Here is a 16,945-nt window from a genome sequence, read left to right as displayed (position 1 = left end):
CCGCTGCTCAGTGCGCAGGCGCAGAGCAGAGACTGGGTGGGCGAGTAGAGGAAGACACATAGAGCAAAGGCTGCCGGGAAGACGTGGCTGTAGGCCACCGAGAGTGCGACGCAGGAAGATACTTAGAGCAGAGGCTGCCGGGAGCGCGCGGCCAGAGTGAGGCGCAGGCGCAGAGCAGAGGCTGCCGGGAGCGCGCGGCGGGGCGGAAGTGGCCGCCCGCCCTGTCCGGCCCTACGCAGGTAGGCGGCAGCCCCCGGGCTCCGGAGCCAGGCTCTCAGTGGGTGAGTGACGGTGCGCCCGCGGCCGGGTGCCCTCCCTCGCTGTGTTCTGGGGCCTGTTGCCACCCGCACCCGTCCGGCCCGGCCCCAGGCATCTCAAACTCCCCCCGCAGCTAGGCTGTGACGGGTGCCGGACAGACAGACGTCTTTCCCCCTCTGGCTTGTGTGGGAGACCTCCCCTTTCTGATGAGTGTGCCGTGCTATATCCCTGAGAAGTAGTGCGAAACTTCTACCTCTTCTGACCAGGATGCTTCAAATGCCCCTAGCAACAGTCCCTTCCCTCCCTCCCTGCCTGGCCTGGGCACGGTCTCTCCAGTTTGGCACTTGATCACCTCTCTAACAGACCCACCTACGCACCCCATCCTCACTTGCTCCTGTCCTGGCTCTTCTTGCTGTCATCTAAGATTGGACCTTCCCCTAGGCAGCATAGTGCACTATCCTTTTTTTTTACTTCCCGACTACCCACACCCCCTGCTCCTTCTGCACACCCCCTAGTCCCTTTCTGCACATACAACCCTAGTCTCGGCTAGACTCTCCCAGCCTCGAAGTCTGGCATCACCTGGTCCATCCTTGCAGAGCTTCCTGCCCCTAGCACCTGTGACATTCATGCGCCTCCAGTAAACCCAAGCACCTTTCTGCAGTCACTCAGGAGTGCCTCAGTAACCAGCGTCATTGCCCAGTTCCATCTCAGGACTATATACTGGACAAAGCTTAGACCTGGGAACCTGGTCTCAAGGTGTCAGTGGAGCCTGACTGACTAGATCTGTTTACAAGCTCCCAAGACTGATGGTCCTGCATGTACTGCAGGCCCTGCCTTGGGAACTCCTTCTCCCTGCCCCTCTGGGGCTTGTCTGAGGACCATCCTTCTGGACTGGGCTAAGGCCCTCCTTTGAGCTGCTCCCTAGACCTCGGCCTAGCAGTCTTGCTGGAACCCATGAGCACAGCCTACTTCCTTCTGGTTAAGACAAGGGATCTCTGTCACATAGAGCCCAGAGTGTCTTCGCTTGGCTAGAGACAGAATTCTGTGTGCTTTCTTGCTTTCTTTGTTTCATTTGACCTGTTATAAAAAGGTAAATGCTTCTTGCAACTGAATGGACCATGTACTGCAACCATATTGTCCCTCAGTCCCCTTTACCACGTAATATGCACCAGTGTGTCCAGGAGTGCATGACATCCTCTGCCTGCTGAGCAGCGGGGACAGGAGGAGAGGTCTAGAGAGTGGAAGAGGCAGGTGTCCCGTTGTCACCCACCTGACTGTGGCATGTGTGCCCATGAAGCTCCCACAGATACGTGCGACCCTGTCACCTGAGCCTTGGAACATCCTTCGCAGTGTGGCTGTCTTCGCGGTGGCCATACAGGTAGGTGTTCCACTGCGTTAGTATCTGGCCTTTGAGGACAGTGGATGGCAGTCCACACTCCTTCCCCTCTCTGTCAAGGGGCATGAAGATACCTACTAGAAGCCAGTGAGTGTTGAGAATTTCTGGAAAGCTTGTCTTAAATGCCAACACCGAAGGAATTAAAACCTTGTATACTGACTTTAAAGACTTTATATTGGCTTTTCTTTTCATCAACACAAGACAGATTGTCTAGGAAAAATAATAATAACCCTGATCCTAGAGAAGTCCACATGCAAAGGCGTTAGGGTTCCTGTTGATGGGCATTTCTCTCGAATCCCCCCCCCCCCCCCCCCCCCCCCCGTTTCTCTTCGGTTAGTGCAGCCGTTCAGTGTTTCACCTATGTCTAGTGTGGACAGGGTCACAGGAAATGAAGTAGAAACTCAAGGCAGCTTCCGTGCATTTGTGAGCAGTGAGCAATTGTGAGCAGTAAAGTGCAGGTGAGTGTGAGCTGAGAACCATTGGGGTGGTTCTGAGGGTCTTGCCTTGTCCCCCAGCCAGCACAGGGCGGAGTGGGGGTGGGGAGCTCTGGGACAGCGTGGGCTGTATCCAAGGGTGCAACTGTGTATTCTGGAATTGAGTTCTGGTCTGGGTTGGACTGGTATTGTCAAACCCCTATGTTTTTAGGCATGCTGTGTTTGGGGTATCACTTTGAGCTGGAGGGCAGCTCCTTTGCTAAGTCCCTCCCAGGGCACCGGGGATGCAGACTAAGCAGAAGCAGCAGCGTTGTGATGCCACAGATGCAAACCGGGGAGGGTTCTGACGCCTCTCTGCCCACACTGGGAAAGGACTGATGTGAACTGTAAGGAGCCTCAAGACGCTTGTGTCTACCTCACCCCCTAGCCTGTGAGTGTGCTGCATTGCCCAGGGAAGTTAAGGCTGGAAATATCTCACCAGGAAACAGGGAGGGTTCCCAATGTGATCTCAGGACCCTTAAAGCCACAGTGTGAGGCAGAAGAGCAGGAGGGAGGGAGTGGCTCAGGCAAGGAGCTCCTGGTGCTCTCGGTACTGCTGGCTCTGAGCAGGGAGGAAGGAACCACAGGCAGAGACTGAGGCAGAGGCCACAGAGTGGGTCTTCCCCAAGACCCTGAGAAAGGAACCAGCCTTTGGGTGTTCCCCAGTGAGGCCAAGCCAAACTCCTGCAGGGCTGGGAAATAATAGTATGTGATGTTTCAGCTGCCCTGTCTACAGTAATTAGTTACAGCCCCAGTGACACTAACACACTCCTCCTGAGTAGTTGACTTAAAAACGGGCTGAAAAAATTCAACTGTCCCAGTAGTACAAAGGTTGACTCAGTGTGTGTGTGTGACCCTAGGGTGTGGTGCAGATGTCGGAGATCCCGGAGCCACACTTGGCTATGAGACGGATCTGAGTGTGAGGAGGAGTGGCCTCTGTGGTCCTTAGAGCACACATTGGCTTTCTTCCTCATCTCCCTGGACTGTCCGCTTGGTCTAAGTGGGAATGGAATTCTTTGGTACAGTGCTGAGCTTGGCAAAAGCACAAAACCAGGAGCCAGAGTCCACGTCACAGTGCCTAGCCTGTGGCTGTGCACGGGTCTGTGCCTCCTAAGGCCCTGCCATCAGAGGCTGCTGGGAAGCCTGGGCATCTGCCTACTTCTTCCCCAGCAGTCGGTGCTGGCCATGGGCTCTGTGCTGTACCGTGTAGTAAGGAAGCAAGCTTCAAACTGAACAGAGTAGATGTCTGAGGCCCGTCCACGCTGCTGTGGATGGAGTGGGGAGCCCTTTCTGCAGGAGTGAGGCGTGGTGGCAAGAGATTAGCACTGGGCACTGCCCTTCCTTGATCCTGGAGGGGAGGAGCCAGCCGCCTTGAACCTGTTTGAGCCTCCACCTGTCACACAGGCCACTCGTGAAGGAAGCAGGGAGACAGGTCATCTTGGCTGTAGTTCCACAGGGTGCTGTACAGACCCAAGGGTGCCCATGGAGGTAGGTGCCCTCTGCCCATGTTCTTCCTAACAGTTAGGCCGGCAGCTCTGCAGCTCCTGGGTGCACAGAGAAAAACACTTCCTCTGTGTTGCTTATTCCTCTAGTCATCTAGAAATGTCCTTTGGTGAGGACAGATGGATTACTGTGTCTCATGAGAAAGTGAGGTATGGCCTTGATGCTTTATGCCGGAGGGTAGTTAGCTTTTCAACACCCACTGTGTAAGAGGGGTGGGGAAGAAAGGGGACCTGGTGCCATGTAACACCGGAGCAAGGCTGGCTCAGGAACAAAGCGGCTGCAGAACACCTCTGAGCTTGGGCATGGGGGAGAGCCTGTCTGCGGGCTTGGGGCCAGCACCCTTAGCCGGCTTGGAAGGACCCTGACTTTACAGCTCAGACCAGGTGGGCCTACTTCTGTCACAACCATGCAGACTTGTGAATGACCTCAGGGTTCCTGTAAAGGTAGGAGGAGGAGGCAAGCACAGCCTTGGCCTTCTATGGGGCTGTTGTCCATTTGCCCCTCGCTACCACAGGCTCCTGTCTTGTGGCCTTGGCAACATCTACAGCCACAAGACACAGTAAGTCTTAGCCACAAAGCAGCCAGGGTCTGAGGACATCAGTGGAAAGGCAGCTGACTTGGTGCTTTCTTCCTAGCAAAGAAAAGAGGAAGGCCAGGGGTGGGGTATAGAAAATGGCATATACTGTAGCCTGAGGTGGCCCACATCCTCAGGCACAGGTCTAGAGAGTCACTGACTCAGAATTCTTGGTTCCATTGTCTTGCCACAGGGCCAAAGTTAGGATGTCCCAGAGCTATTCCTAAAGGTTCTGGGGAGAACTCAGTCTTTGTCCTCCCAGCTACGCAGCTTTCCTTGGCTTGGGGTCATATCAACACTCAGCCTCTGCCTGTGCGGTCATTCGCCTTCTCTTTCACTTGCTCCTCCCGGCCTTTTGTAGAAAAACACATGTGAGAGCTCAGCACTCAGGAGGCTGAAGCAGGAGGATTGTCTTGAGTTCAAGACTAGACTGTCTTGAGAACGGAAACAGACACCGTCCATTGCACTGGTTAGCCTCTTCTCTGAGGCCTTCAGTTGCTCCTTCAAAGTCTGCACTGGCCTGGAAGGCTCCTGGACAGGGGACAGTAGCAGCCTCCCCCAGGAGGGATGACTTGCTGGGCGAGGACACATGGCCAGAGGGAGACTGCACAGTGAAGGAATAGTTGTCATGCACTTTCAGGAGGTTCCAGATGGCTCCGTGTGGTCAGAGGACGTGTGCATCCAGGTGGAGGGAGCACACGTGCCGTGGTCTGGGCACATGGACTCTGTGTTGCCAGAGCTGTTCTCGTCTGAAGTTATGGTTTGTGGGAGGCTGGGCTGAAAAACAAAGTGAGGTGGAGAGCTTGTAGGTAAGAAGGGCAGACAAGCAGGCCCCTCCTCCACATCTGGCTTTATTGTCAGCAGGTCTGGGAAGGATGCTGAGACCCTTGTAAGGGAAGTCATTGTGTGACAGCTCGTGACTGCTCAGTGGCAGAGCAACAGCTTGCACTCTAGAGGTCTGAAGTCCTTGTGAGACAGGCACATCGCTGGGGGACGGGAGCAAGCTGAGCTGATGCCTGAGTGAGGGGAAAGAAGAGTGCAGATGCCTCTAGGCTGGTCCTCGGGGCTGGGCAGCCCTTAGTGTACAGAGTTCTGCCAAGAAGCTGATTCGATACCAATTGGCCTGCCTAGGGGAGGTGCCTAGGCTACAGAGATTCCTAGAATAAAGAATGTGGGACCTGCTAGCCCCTGGGCCAGCAGAGACATCTCCCTGTCTCTAGGACAGTGTTTGGAGAGGCATAGATAGCCCAGGCATGCAGACCTGGGCATAGGGCTGTAAGAAGGAGGAGGAAAGGGCGGGAATGTGATGTTCTTGAGGTGGTCAGCAGGGCGCTGGAGCGGGGCAGGAGACTGCTCTTGCATGGACTCCCAGATCTTCTGTTCACAAAACAAGCTGAGTGCTTGGTGTCCCTGAGGGGGCAGTCCAGGAGCACACGTGAGCCAGCCAGGTGAACAGGATGCCTGCAAACCAAGGGAGGGGCTGGGACACCAGTGTCAGCCCATTAGGGTAGCCCATAGAGCTCTTCCTGAACAAAGATGTGGGGATATGGGCTGTGGCTCACAGGAATGCAGAGTTGTTGAACAGGAACAAGTTTGAGGGTTCCAGAGACTAAGGACAATGGCGTGTCATGGTGTTTACCACTCTACACAACAGCCATGTGTTTTGGGCCCATGGCTCATGTTGGGCAGCTGAGTGGCTAGTTCCTCAGGGCCTTGATCTTTCAGATGACTAAAGGAGCCTCACCATGGTGTTGATCAGTCAGCCCCTCAGCCGGTGCGTGCTGATTGTCTCCTGGCTCCTCAGCTCTGACTTAGTGAGGCTCCCAACTGAAGGAGAGCAGATGGGGGAGTCTCCCAGGACTCCTTGGGTGTGAGTGAAGCAGCCATGCAGAGCCGGCAGGTGTCTGGGCCAATGGAATGGTGTGAGGCTTGCTCTGGAAGTGAGGACTAAGAGGGAGGACCATGGAGCCGTGGATGGTTACATAGCAAGTAGTGCAGGCTGGGGTGGCGGCAAAGGGCTCTCGGGAGAAGAGCTGTAGAGGGACTGGGGACTGCTGGCATGTTTGGGTGAGTGGCACTCCCGCAGATGGGGGGCCACTACAGGAAAGAAAGGATTGAGGCCACTTCTTGGCACTGTGTGACAGTTTGAAGTATAACACTGCAACTTTTGTTCCTGGTTTCCATGGGGACCCTGACTTGCTGGCCGTGTTTGGGGTAGCCTCAGCTATCCCTGAGGAGGATTGGGTTAGTTACCTTGAGGCTAGAGAACTTAGACTTATATTTCGAAATAGTGTCTAAGGTGCAAGTTGGAATTGGAGCGTGGCAGTATTTGACTCTTGGCAGGGCTCGGCACCATGTCCGGGATGAGGATACAGCACTGATATCCTGGGTCCAGCCTCTGACGCCATAGCCATAGAGAGGAGTGTGTGAGGCAGAGCCTCCTCCCAAAGAGGTCCCACCAGCATGGGCTGGGGACACTTTGGGGGTGACCAGTTCTGCAGCCATTGCTAAAATATGGCTACCTTGCTAACTGGTCTTAGCACAGGAGCCCCAAAGTGCACAGAGCCTTCTCCTCCTGCCTCTGCTGTGAGCAGCAGGCCCTGCACCCACTCTTCTCCTTAGACCTGACCCTGGGCACTAAAACCTGAGCGCAGCCAGGACCAGTGACCTACGGCATGGGCACAGAGCACCTCTGTAGCTCCCAGACACCCGAACCTTGTAGTTGGAGTTCATGGGCACCCCACAATCAAAAGCTACTGGAACCCCAAGCCCTACCCAGGTGCTGCCTGGCAGCATGTACCCATCAAGTCCCCTGAGGTGCTGTTCTCGGTTCTGTTGAGGCAGTGACAGTGGCTGTGGCTGGTATGCTTGCAACCCATAAGGGAAATGCGGTGCTACATCCAGATAAAGGATGAAGGGGCTGAGAGCAGCCATGGCCATGCTGGAGCTAGACACCTTCACCACAGCTAGCACTGGCTTGGAGGCTTTGTGGCACTGGGCTTTTGAGGTATGGTAGGAGAGGCAGGGCATGCAGTGAGGGGTGTGGAGGTGGAATTCCCAGCTTCCTCCAGTGCTCTGGACCTGTAGCTGTGCCATAGTGTAGAGCCCAGCTTGGGCCTGGAGCCAAAACCATGCCCCAAGTTCGTAAAGTGAGCAACATGCAAGACTCAGTTCCTGTACCTGCTTGTGTTAATAGAAAAGTGCCACGGACTGCATCAAACCCAGCAGCAGTGTGTTCGCCCACACTGCCTTGTGTCTGTATTGAAACAGTGCAGAGCCTGCCCAGGAAGTAAAGGCTCAGTGGCCCCAGGCTGCAGCGTGAGAGGCACTGAAGTGGGGGCTGGGCAGCAGTGAGTGCTGAGAGACCTGGGCATGGGGTGGCTGGGGAAGTGAGGTGAGTCTCCTATCGCTCTGACTGCCTGCTGGGGTCAGGCTCAGCCAGGACTGCACTGCCAGGAGGAGCTGTCTTGCTCGAGGGAGAATGTGGAAGTAATGTCTTCCACAGCCCACTCACTGCTCTCCTTTCCCTGACTTAGGTCCTGTCCAGAGTGCAGTTCGATGCCCATCCAGCCCTTTGACCAGCGGGAATGGAATGAGCCTATGCACTCCCTCCGGATCAGTGTAGGGGGCCTTCCTGTGCTGGCATCCATGACCAAGGCCACGGACCCTCGCTTCCGCCCCCGCTGGCGGGTGATCCTCACGTCCTTTGTGGGTGTTGCCCTCCTCTGGCTGCTGTACTCCCACCATCAGGGCCCAGTGCCAGGCAGGCCCCCCACCCACAATGCGCACAATTGGAGGCTCAGCCAGCAGCGCATCTCTCATTACAATGACACCTACCCCCTCTCCCCCCCACAGAGAACTCCAGGTGGGATTCGGTACCGAATCGCAGTCATTGCTGACTTGGACACGGGGTCCAGGGCCCAGGAAGAAAACACTTGGTTTAGCTACCTTAAGAAAGGCTACCTGACCCTGTCGGACAGCGGGGACAGGGTCAGCGTGGAGTGGGATAAAGACCACGGGGTCCTAGAGTCCCACCTGGCAGAAAAGGGGCGGGGCATGGAGCTCTCGGACCTGATCGTCTTCAATGGGAAACTCTACTCCGTGGATGACCGCACAGGGGTCATCTACCAGATCGAAGGCACCAAAGCAGTGCCCTGGGTGATCCTTTCCGATGGCGATGGAACTGTGGAGAAGGGTAAGTGAGCCCCTGCCGTGGGCCGAGCTCTTCTCAGCTGCCACTTTGGCGTCTTTGTGCTCTGGCAAAAGTGCTAAGGGAACAAGGGTTTCCTTTGGCACAGTCTGCGGGTGTGGCCCGGCATGGTCGGTGGGGAGTCACAGCAGCAGGTGTGGAAGGCGTCCACAGGAAGAGAGATGAGCCCATGCCGTGGGGCCACCTGTGTCAGGGCGGGCCTTCCTGCCCTTGTTAACACAATACAGAAACTCCCTCACCTGCATGTCCAGAAGTTTGTTTCCATGGTGATAATCCCATCAAAGTGAAAGTGACACTCAAGATCTAGCTCAGACAGTGACCCTAGTGCCTGTCAAAGACCCTGCACACCCAGGTGACCCTTGATTCATCTCGGCCCACAGCAGAGCCTTATGGGGCTTACATGAAGCTGTTTCTAGAACTCCGAGCTGATCACTGGGAACCTGCTGCTGAATGGGAAGCCCTTTTCAGAATGAGCCAAGGCTATGTCCATTGCCACCCTCACCCCTTCTGGGACCCTGGTCCTTGTCATGTCTTCAGAGGTGTCTTAGGATCACACAGTATGATTCCCAGCAGGTGGTTCACCTTCAGGGCTGGATACCCAGTGATTTACTGCCGTCCCAGGCTCTAATCTCAGTTTATTGGGACCACAGGTCAACTGCTGCTCAACTCAGCCTTGCTCTGAGCCCACCCAGTACAAGGGTCTGTGTGCTGAGCAGCAATGACTTCTGGGAACAGACTCTGATATTAGCTTCACGTGTAGCAGGTAGGACTCAGGATGGGAGGACAGAGCTATCTGAGCCTTTGGCAGATCTGATCTGTGCCTCACAGCAAGCTGAAGACCACTACAGACTTCCTGCAGTGGAAGGAGGGCCACAGTAATCATCCCCCTGTGCTGTCTGCCTGGGTGATAAAAGTCTTTCATGTTTGTCCAAGGTTGGGACTCTTGGGAGTGGCAGTCTCCACTTAGGTACAGCGGCTCTGTTGCTCCCCCATTTCCTGCCCATAACCATAACTGTCGGCATTGTAAACTTGTGTTGTGTGGGGCAGTTCTTCCCCTGGAGCGGGAAGAATGCAAGTAATCGGATGCTAAGGCTGCTATGGCCGAGCTGTGGCTGTTTATCCAGAAGGGTCAAAAGACAAGCCGATGGATGGGGCAGCTGCTCATGGAGGCAGCTCAGGGGCCTTGCGAGGTCTCTGGGGATACCTGGAACCAAAGCAGGCCCTCAGAGCCCCTCTAGGGCATCCGAAGTTGCCATCCTCCCGCAGCCAGAGCTTCCTAGGGGCTAAGGAGCTTGCAGGGACATTGGAGAGAGCATGTTTGGAAATGTTAGGAAGGAGAATGTGATGAAACTGCAGGCTTCATTGCCAACCTGTAACAGGAGGCTTGTATAAGGTCAATTAGTTGAAGGCAGCTTTGGAGTAGATGCTCTGAAGTAAAGACAAGGGTGGAAATGATCACTGCCTTGTCCTGAAGACCCTGTCATGCTCCTTCTTCCTCACATGATGATAGTCTAAAACCCTGGACAGTGAGAGGCAGGAAATGGGTAGCCCTGTGGTTAGGTGTAAGCTGTGGCCCTCGGTGGCAGACAACGGCTGCACACAGCCTGCTTGACCTGCTGTAGCACATGCAGCTCCTGGAGCTGCTGGCGTCACAAGAAATGGGATGGGGCTGCCAGCCCTCGGAAGCTGAAGGCTGGCTGGAGAAGTAGCACGGGAGGTCTGGGAACCGTCTAGTATGACTCTGCAGTGGTCACACGTGACGGGGCTCTTGGAAGAGAAGGGGTAAGGAAAACGAGGACATGGACTCCAGGACCCAGCACAGGGCTTCCCATCTCAGCCTCCAATGAAGCTCAAGGGTGGTAACTTCTGACCTCCAAGTGGCTGTGCGCTACCCCTAACACAGCTGACAGCAACACAGGCAGGAGATTGGCAGGGTGTGGGAAGTAGGCCCAGGGTCTCAGGCTCGCCTCCTGTTGCCCCAGGTTTCAAAGCTGAATGGCTTGCTGTGAAGGACGAACACCTGTATGTGGGCGGCCTGGGCAAGGAGTGGACCACCACGACAGGGGAAGTGATGAACGAGAACCCTGAATGGGTGAAGGTGGTAGGCCACAGGGGCAGTGTGGACCACGAGAACTGGGTGTCCAGCTACAACGCCCTGAGAGCGGCTGCAGGGATCCGACCACCAGGTAAGACGCTTGTCTCTAGGTGCCCCAGTACCATGCTCTCACAGCTTGCTCAGCTTTGCTGAAGACGCTGATTCACCGTATCCAGTGAGCCATTTGTCTCTGTCCCTTGCTAGCCCTAACAGGTGACCCCTCATCCACAAAAAGCCTGCCTAGCTTGGGGCCCTGATAAACACAAGATAAGTAGGCCTGAGCTGCCATCCCCTGGGCTCTGAGGGGTGTGACCTTTGAATGAAGCTGAGTCAGGTGTGGGACAAAGGGCAGCAGGGAGCCGAGACCCAGAGAGCTCTCCCATGCTGAATCTAACACTGCTGGTGAAGGCTGCAGGCCCTGCAGGGACACAGGGCAGCCAGTGAGGGATGTGCTGCAGACTCAATGTAGCTCTCTGGCTGGGCTGTGGTGGCTGCATGGTTGTCCCAGGTCATGGAGAGCAGGTGCAGAGCTTGAGGTTAGAGGGAAGATGAAGTGAAGCCCCCAAGTGTAGCCTCGGGTGGCAAGGCCCCTGAGAGGAAGGCTGTGCCAGTCAGCATGGCGTGTGCTGAGCGGGTCTGTACTGCTACCTCAGGCTACCTCATTCACGAATCCGCCTGCTGGAGCGACACACTGCAGCGCTGGTTCTTCCTGCCTCGTCGGGCTAGCCACGAACGCTACAGCGAGAAGGACGATGAACGCAAGGGCAGCAACCTCCTGCTGAGTGCAGCCCAGGACTTCAGGGACATCTCTGTGAGGCAAGTGGGGACTCTGGTCCCCACCCACGGCTTCTCATCCTTCAAGTTCATCCCCAACACGGATGACCAGATCATCGTGGCTCTCAAGTCGGAAGAGGACAATGGCAGAATCGCCACCTATGTCATGGCCTTCACACTGGATGGCCGCTTCCTGCTTCCAGAGACCAAGATCGGCACTGTGAAGTACGAAGGAATAGAGTTTATCTAGATGAGTTAAGCTCGCACGCCCAGCGGGGGCGAGGGCCAGCGGCCGTGCTACACCAGGACTCATAAAAACCGGGAGCGCCTCCACTTGTTTGCGTTTTTCTTTTTTTAATCGAGAGCTGTGTTCCTGGCTAGAGAGTCTCATTATAGGGAGCTGAGCCGCTGCTCGGAGACTGGGAGCAAGGGGTCCTGTACAGGAACCCCAGGTGCTCCGCCCGCCCGCGCTCGCTCTGCACTGCCACCTGGTGGTAGGGATTGATCACTGCTGCAGCTATCTTCTGAGCCTCTGGCCTTCAGAATCCAGCCATGCCTTTCCTTCCCTGGTCTCTGGCCTTTCCACGACTTCTATGTCCAGTATGTGTCTTTGAAGCAGCCCCGTGTTAAACCCTAGCTTAACCCTGGGAGCACACGATAGTCTGAGGTAGGCCTGCCAGCCAGGCACTCGGGGGCCCCTTCTTCCTCCCATGTGACTCTGGCATTCCACATGCTGCAGACCCCTGGAAAGTGAATGTTTACATGGCAGGGTGAGGGCCACCCCTTGGGAGGCACCTGCCCACACTCTGGAGCGCCTCTAGCACAGGATTGCTTGCGAGCTGTTGATGACTTCATTTCTCCCCTCAGGAGGATTTTGTGCTGTACAGCCTTTTAAAGTCCAAATTATTAACTTATTTTTATTAGAGCAGTTTCTTTTCCTGAAGAACAGAGTCACCAGACTTCATCACACAGTGACAGTGGAGTTCCAGGAGCGAGGGACTTGTCCCCACACCCACAGTGGCGACATGAGCTTTTACAGAAAGCGTCTCAGCATCCCTGGCCTCTGCAACTTCCAAGGGCTGCCATGCTTTCACCCCTCAGCGGTGGCTGAGGGAGGGGGGCTGCGCCTGACTAGAGACCTGCTCTCATTGGCTCCTGGTGGGTATTTAGCAGCCTTCTCTCTAGGGGGGCCTCACTGTTTTCTGCTGTCCTGTTCTGTCCATGTTCAAAAGAGCCAAGGCAGCCGAGTCAGGCTCAGAGGTCGTTCTGCAGGCAGCAGCACCTTAGCTGCACCCTTAGACCAGGACATCGGTCCTGCTGTAGGCACAGGGCCCTGATGACCATCACAAACCCCTTCCACAGGAAGCTAGGAGAGCCACTGCCACTGGGGCCTGACTACCCTCAGTACAACAGGCTGCTACTGACTTGTGGTGCTGAGGGCTTCGTGTACTGTTGTGCTGGGAGCTCAGCCAAACCTCCTTGATGTGTGTCAACTGTGTTAGGTTGTGTGATTCTGAGCTGAAAGAGAGGAAATGAGAGAGGTTGAGAGAGACCTGGGCCCCTCGCTGAGGAGCCTTCCACACACCTTCCTTTCCCTGAGCAATGATTGTGTCTCTCCATTGTTTTGTAAACAATAAAGTGTCAGGGGAATGTGGTTCTCTTGTCTATGTTGGCTGTTGCCAAGGGCTCTGCCCCAGGAAGTCTAAAGAGGTGGGATGCAAGCCTTGGGGTCGTGAAATGGCCCCTCACCTCTCCAAATGAGGCCCAGGAAATGAAGCCCCGTCTAGGCTTCCCAGGCTTGGGTCTGATGGGAAGAGCTGTACGGAGAGACTGGCTCCAGCCCTTCAGGCTCTTTTCTACTCCATTTTCCCACTCTGGCAATTACTGGAGTTAGGACAGAGCCCAATGTGCTGGAGCCTGAACTACAGCAGACACAATAGGCCAGGCTTGGAATCCCAACCTCCACAGGCCAAGACAAGGAATAGTGATGAGCAGAGACAGGCTTGTGTTGCGGCCGGCCAGCAGCTCGCAACCGAGAGGCTTGTGGCCGCATCAGGCAGTGGGACAAGGAAAAGGTCCAGACTGGGCTAACAAGGAGGCTCAGTGTGAACAGTGCCTGCCACACAAGCCTGACAGAGTGATCCTCAGAACCCATGGTGAAGGAGGGAACTGACGACCCAGAAGCTGGTCTCTTAACCTTCACATGATCCTTGTGGCATCTGAGCTCTTAACACGTGCATGTGTGCACATGCATACATACACACATACATATACCATATACCACATGCACGCACGCACACACACATGTACACACGTAGAGGTACAGTGACTCCCAAGCCCACCTTTGGGGTCCTGCCCATCACTGACCCAGCACTGTGCCTGGTCCTGACTCCTGGGTTGGGCAGGTAGCCTGACAAGTCAGACCATGTAGAATCCTTCCAGGAGACGAGTGTCTCCTCTGGCTGGCACAAGGCCTTAGCTGCTCCCTTCTCAGGTGTGAGAATCCCTGGGAAAATTCCAGTTTCATTCCATCTATCACCTTAGTTGTCTGTAGGCAAGGGGAGGAATGCAGGCGTCTCTCTCTGTCTTCCCTGTCCTCCATTTTCTATGCAGAAGATAGGTCATCCCAAAGCCACTGTTCAGGGTTGCAGTGGGGGATGTCTTCTGTGGCCAGAGAAATGGAGACTGGGCCTGGTTTCCAAGCTGGGCATAGGAAGCCACAGGTGCAGAGCAGAAGAGATGAGGTGACGGGAGGGAAGCCCCATGCCTTCCAGGGTTAGACACTTACTCGTTCATTTAGGTTTTTTGAGACAAGGTTTCTCTGTGTAGCCCTGGCTGTCTTAGAACTCACTCTGTAGACCAGGCTGGCCTCAAAGCCACAGAGATCTGTGTGCTTTTGGTTCCCAAGTACTGTGATTAAAGGCGTGTCCACCACCAAGCTGGACACTTCTTTCCAATGCTGCTATTCTACTGGGGTCTTTGCAGTTAACAACTGCCTTGGCACTGAGGGTCTGTGACTTGCTGAGCACACAGTGTTAGGATGGGACTTGAGGTCTGCTCTAGGTCACTGTGGCCCTGACATCTTCAGGACATTAGCCTGAAGAGGTCTTTGTGACCCTCAGACCCCTGTGGTTAAAGATAAGTGTAGTTTTGGGGGACCAGGATGGCCAGACTGTGATGCATGTCCTGGGTAACTGAAGTGGAAGCAGGGTCACCCACCTTCATCCCCTCAGAAGTCTCCAGATGTGTCACATGCATCACCGAGTAGCTAGAAGGATCTGAATGTTCCCTGGGCCTGACCTCTTGGGAAGTCCCCCTGTGTCACAATGTCTGGGCCCATTAACCACCCATGTGTTGGCTTTGAAGTAGACATAGAACACTGGTTCTCAGATTCTAATCCTTTGAGGTTACACGTTAAATATTTTTGCATTGTAATTCATAACAGTAGCAGAATTATAGTTAAAAAGTAGCAATGAAATAATTTTATGGTCCAGAGTCACCACCACATGAAGAATTGTATTAAAGGGTCACAGCATTAGGAATGCTAAGAACCATAGAGCAATGGGCCTGCTGTGTACTACACACCCCGTGATAGCCCTGTCTCTGTGACCTGGCTTCCTGTCCTCCAGTGGAAGCCAGATCCCAGGCCCTGGTTGACAAAGGGGCTGACCCAGGATGGAGGCACCAGAGACTTGCTGTTTCCTGGAGCCACCGGCCAGTCCAGGTACTGACTGTTCTCCCAGCCCTTGTCTCCAAGGGACACCTCCATCCTCCCTTTCACATTCTCAGCCAATGGTGACAGAAGCCACAGTTGAACAAGCTTGGGCATCTCTGCAGAGTCAGTCCTATCCCTGCCTGTAGCTCTCTGCAAGGGTTTCCTAGGACTACATCACCCCTTAGCCAATGGAAACTTCATGTCCAAGAGAACCAGTCTTTGCACGTCCAACCCTGAGCTCTGGGGCTCCAAGCTTTTTGCTGATCCCAAAGGAGCTGTACCCCAGAACTCCCTGGGGCTTTCAAACACCAGTTCCCCCCCCCCCACACACACACACAGAGGCTGATGTGGGCATTGGTGTCTTCACAGGTAATTCTCCTCCTGGCCAGCGCAGGTTGAGCTGCACTGACTGAGGACTCCCCAAGTAGAAACCAAGACCTGGGTTTCTTGTGGAGAAAGGGGAATAGGTATAAGCCAGGCAGAGCTTGGTCTGAATCCTAGAGAGTCAGTCACTGTGGCCGTTGGGAGATTGCATTACCAAGTCAGGCGTGTATCGGAGCCAGTGTATCTGCTCACCAGCTACTGCCTGGGTTTGGTCTCCAGGGCCTTTGGAGCCTTCCTCTCTGTTGTCATACCTAGGACAAAGAACTCAAGGCACAGGATAAAAGGATTTGCCAGACCAGAATTGGTGTAAAAGTTTTAATAAAGAACAGACACTTGGGAGGTGGTGCTGGAGAGATGGCTCAGCTGATAAGAATACTCCTCGCACAGAACCCGGGTGTAATCCCCAGCACCCACATGGCGGCTCACAACCATCTGGGAAACCTGATGCCCTGGACACTATGTGCACATCATGTACATGGTGCATTTACCTGCAGGCAAAATGCTAACACACATAAAATAAATGCTCACACACTTAAAATAAATGCTCACACACTTAAAAAAAAAAAGTAGACACCAAGGACAGAAACACAGCCAGTGAATTCCTGAACCATACACCTGAAAAGGAACAGGGTTATTTTATACCAATTCTGAGTCACCTGGCTTTGCCTCCTGGGCCATCTGTGTCAGACCTTTTGAATAGTGTTCAAGAGGACAGTTGGGTGTCTTGAGGTAGGAAACCTTACAGTGCTGGCAGCCAGGGGAGCTGCAGGGAGCTGCTGGGAATTAGGCCACTGTCTAAACATCATAAGTCTGGGGAAATTTGCCTTTTTAATTTTAATGTATCTTATATGTTTGGAACTTTTGTCTGCATGCATGTATGTGCACCACGTGTGTGCCTAGTGACCATGGAAATCAGGAGAGGGCATTATATCCTTTAGAAATGGCATTATGGGTGACTGTGAACAGCCATGTGGGTCCTTTGCAAGGGCAGCACTTGTTCATAACCACTGAGCCATCTCCCTAGGCCTCTTTGAATTTTATATATTTTTTTACATTTATTTACTGTGTGTGTCTACATGCATGTACATACATGCCACGGTACACTTGTGTAGATCAAGACAGCGTACAGGAGTCAGTTTTCTCTTACAGTGAGTCCCAGGGGTCAAACTCATCGCATCAGGGTTGGCTGCTGCAAGTCCCTTTACCCGCTGAAGCAGTTTTGGTGGTGGTGGTTTTGTTGTTGTTGTTTTGGGATTTTGTTTTGTTTTTGGTTTTGGTTTTTTCCTTTGAGGCAGGCCTTCTCTGTGTAGCCCTGACTAACCTAGGACTCACTATGTACACCAGACTAGTTTCTAACTCACAAAGATCCACCTGCCTCTGCCTCCCAGCTAAAGGTGTGTTCCACCATGCCCAATTAGCCCTACTTTAAAAAAAAGGTATTGTAGAAACCTTTTAAGATTTAAATTACACAGGGCTCCCAATGGAGAAGCTAGAGAAAGTACCCAAGGAGCTAAAGGGATCTGCAACCCTATTGTTGGAACAACATGATGTACTAACCAGAAC

At 54.1% G+C, this 16,945-nt stretch overlaps 1 protein-coding gene across 9 annotated transcripts; it reads left to right on the top strand.

Annotated features, from left to right (window-relative positions):
* The first annotated feature begins 92 nt into the window (after window positions 1-92).
* Window positions 93-12,937, top strand: Cant1 (calcium activated nucleotidase 1). Of its 9 annotated transcripts, XM_021177048.2 has the most exons (6): window positions 179-1,636; window positions 2,023-2,112; window positions 2,300-2,518; window positions 7,741-8,399; window positions 10,397-10,600; window positions 11,163-12,937. In XM_021177048.2, exons 4-6 carry the CDS (start codon window positions 7,763-7,765, stop codon window positions 11,531-11,533), a joined length of 1,212 nt encoding a protein of 403 aa, XP_021032707.1. In that variant the 5' UTR covers window positions 179-1,636; window positions 2,023-2,112; window positions 2,300-2,518; window positions 7,741-7,762; the 3' UTR covers window positions 11,534-12,937. The 9 variants fall into 9 exon arrangements, with proteins under 9 accessions (XP_021032705.1, XP_021032704.1, XP_021032703.1 ...); XM_021177046.1 differs by lacking the exons at window positions 2,023-2,112; window positions 2,300-2,518 and having other exon boundaries at window positions 93-239; window positions 1,556-1,636; XM_021177045.1 differs by lacking the exons at window positions 2,023-2,112; window positions 2,300-2,518 and having other exon boundaries at window positions 93-281; window positions 1,556-1,636.
* The last annotated feature ends 4,008 nt before the right edge of the window (window positions 12,938-16,945 follow it).

Source organism: Mus caroli, chromosome 11, assembly GCF_900094665.2.
Source record: "Mus caroli chromosome 11, CAROLI_EIJ_v1.1, whole genome shotgun sequence".
In the NCBI taxonomy this organism is placed as follows: domain Eukaryota; kingdom Metazoa; phylum Chordata; class Mammalia; order Rodentia; family Muridae; genus Mus; species Mus caroli.
The sequence above is the reverse complement of the archived record's forward strand: the minus strand, read 5'-3'. Positions and strand labels throughout refer to the sequence as shown.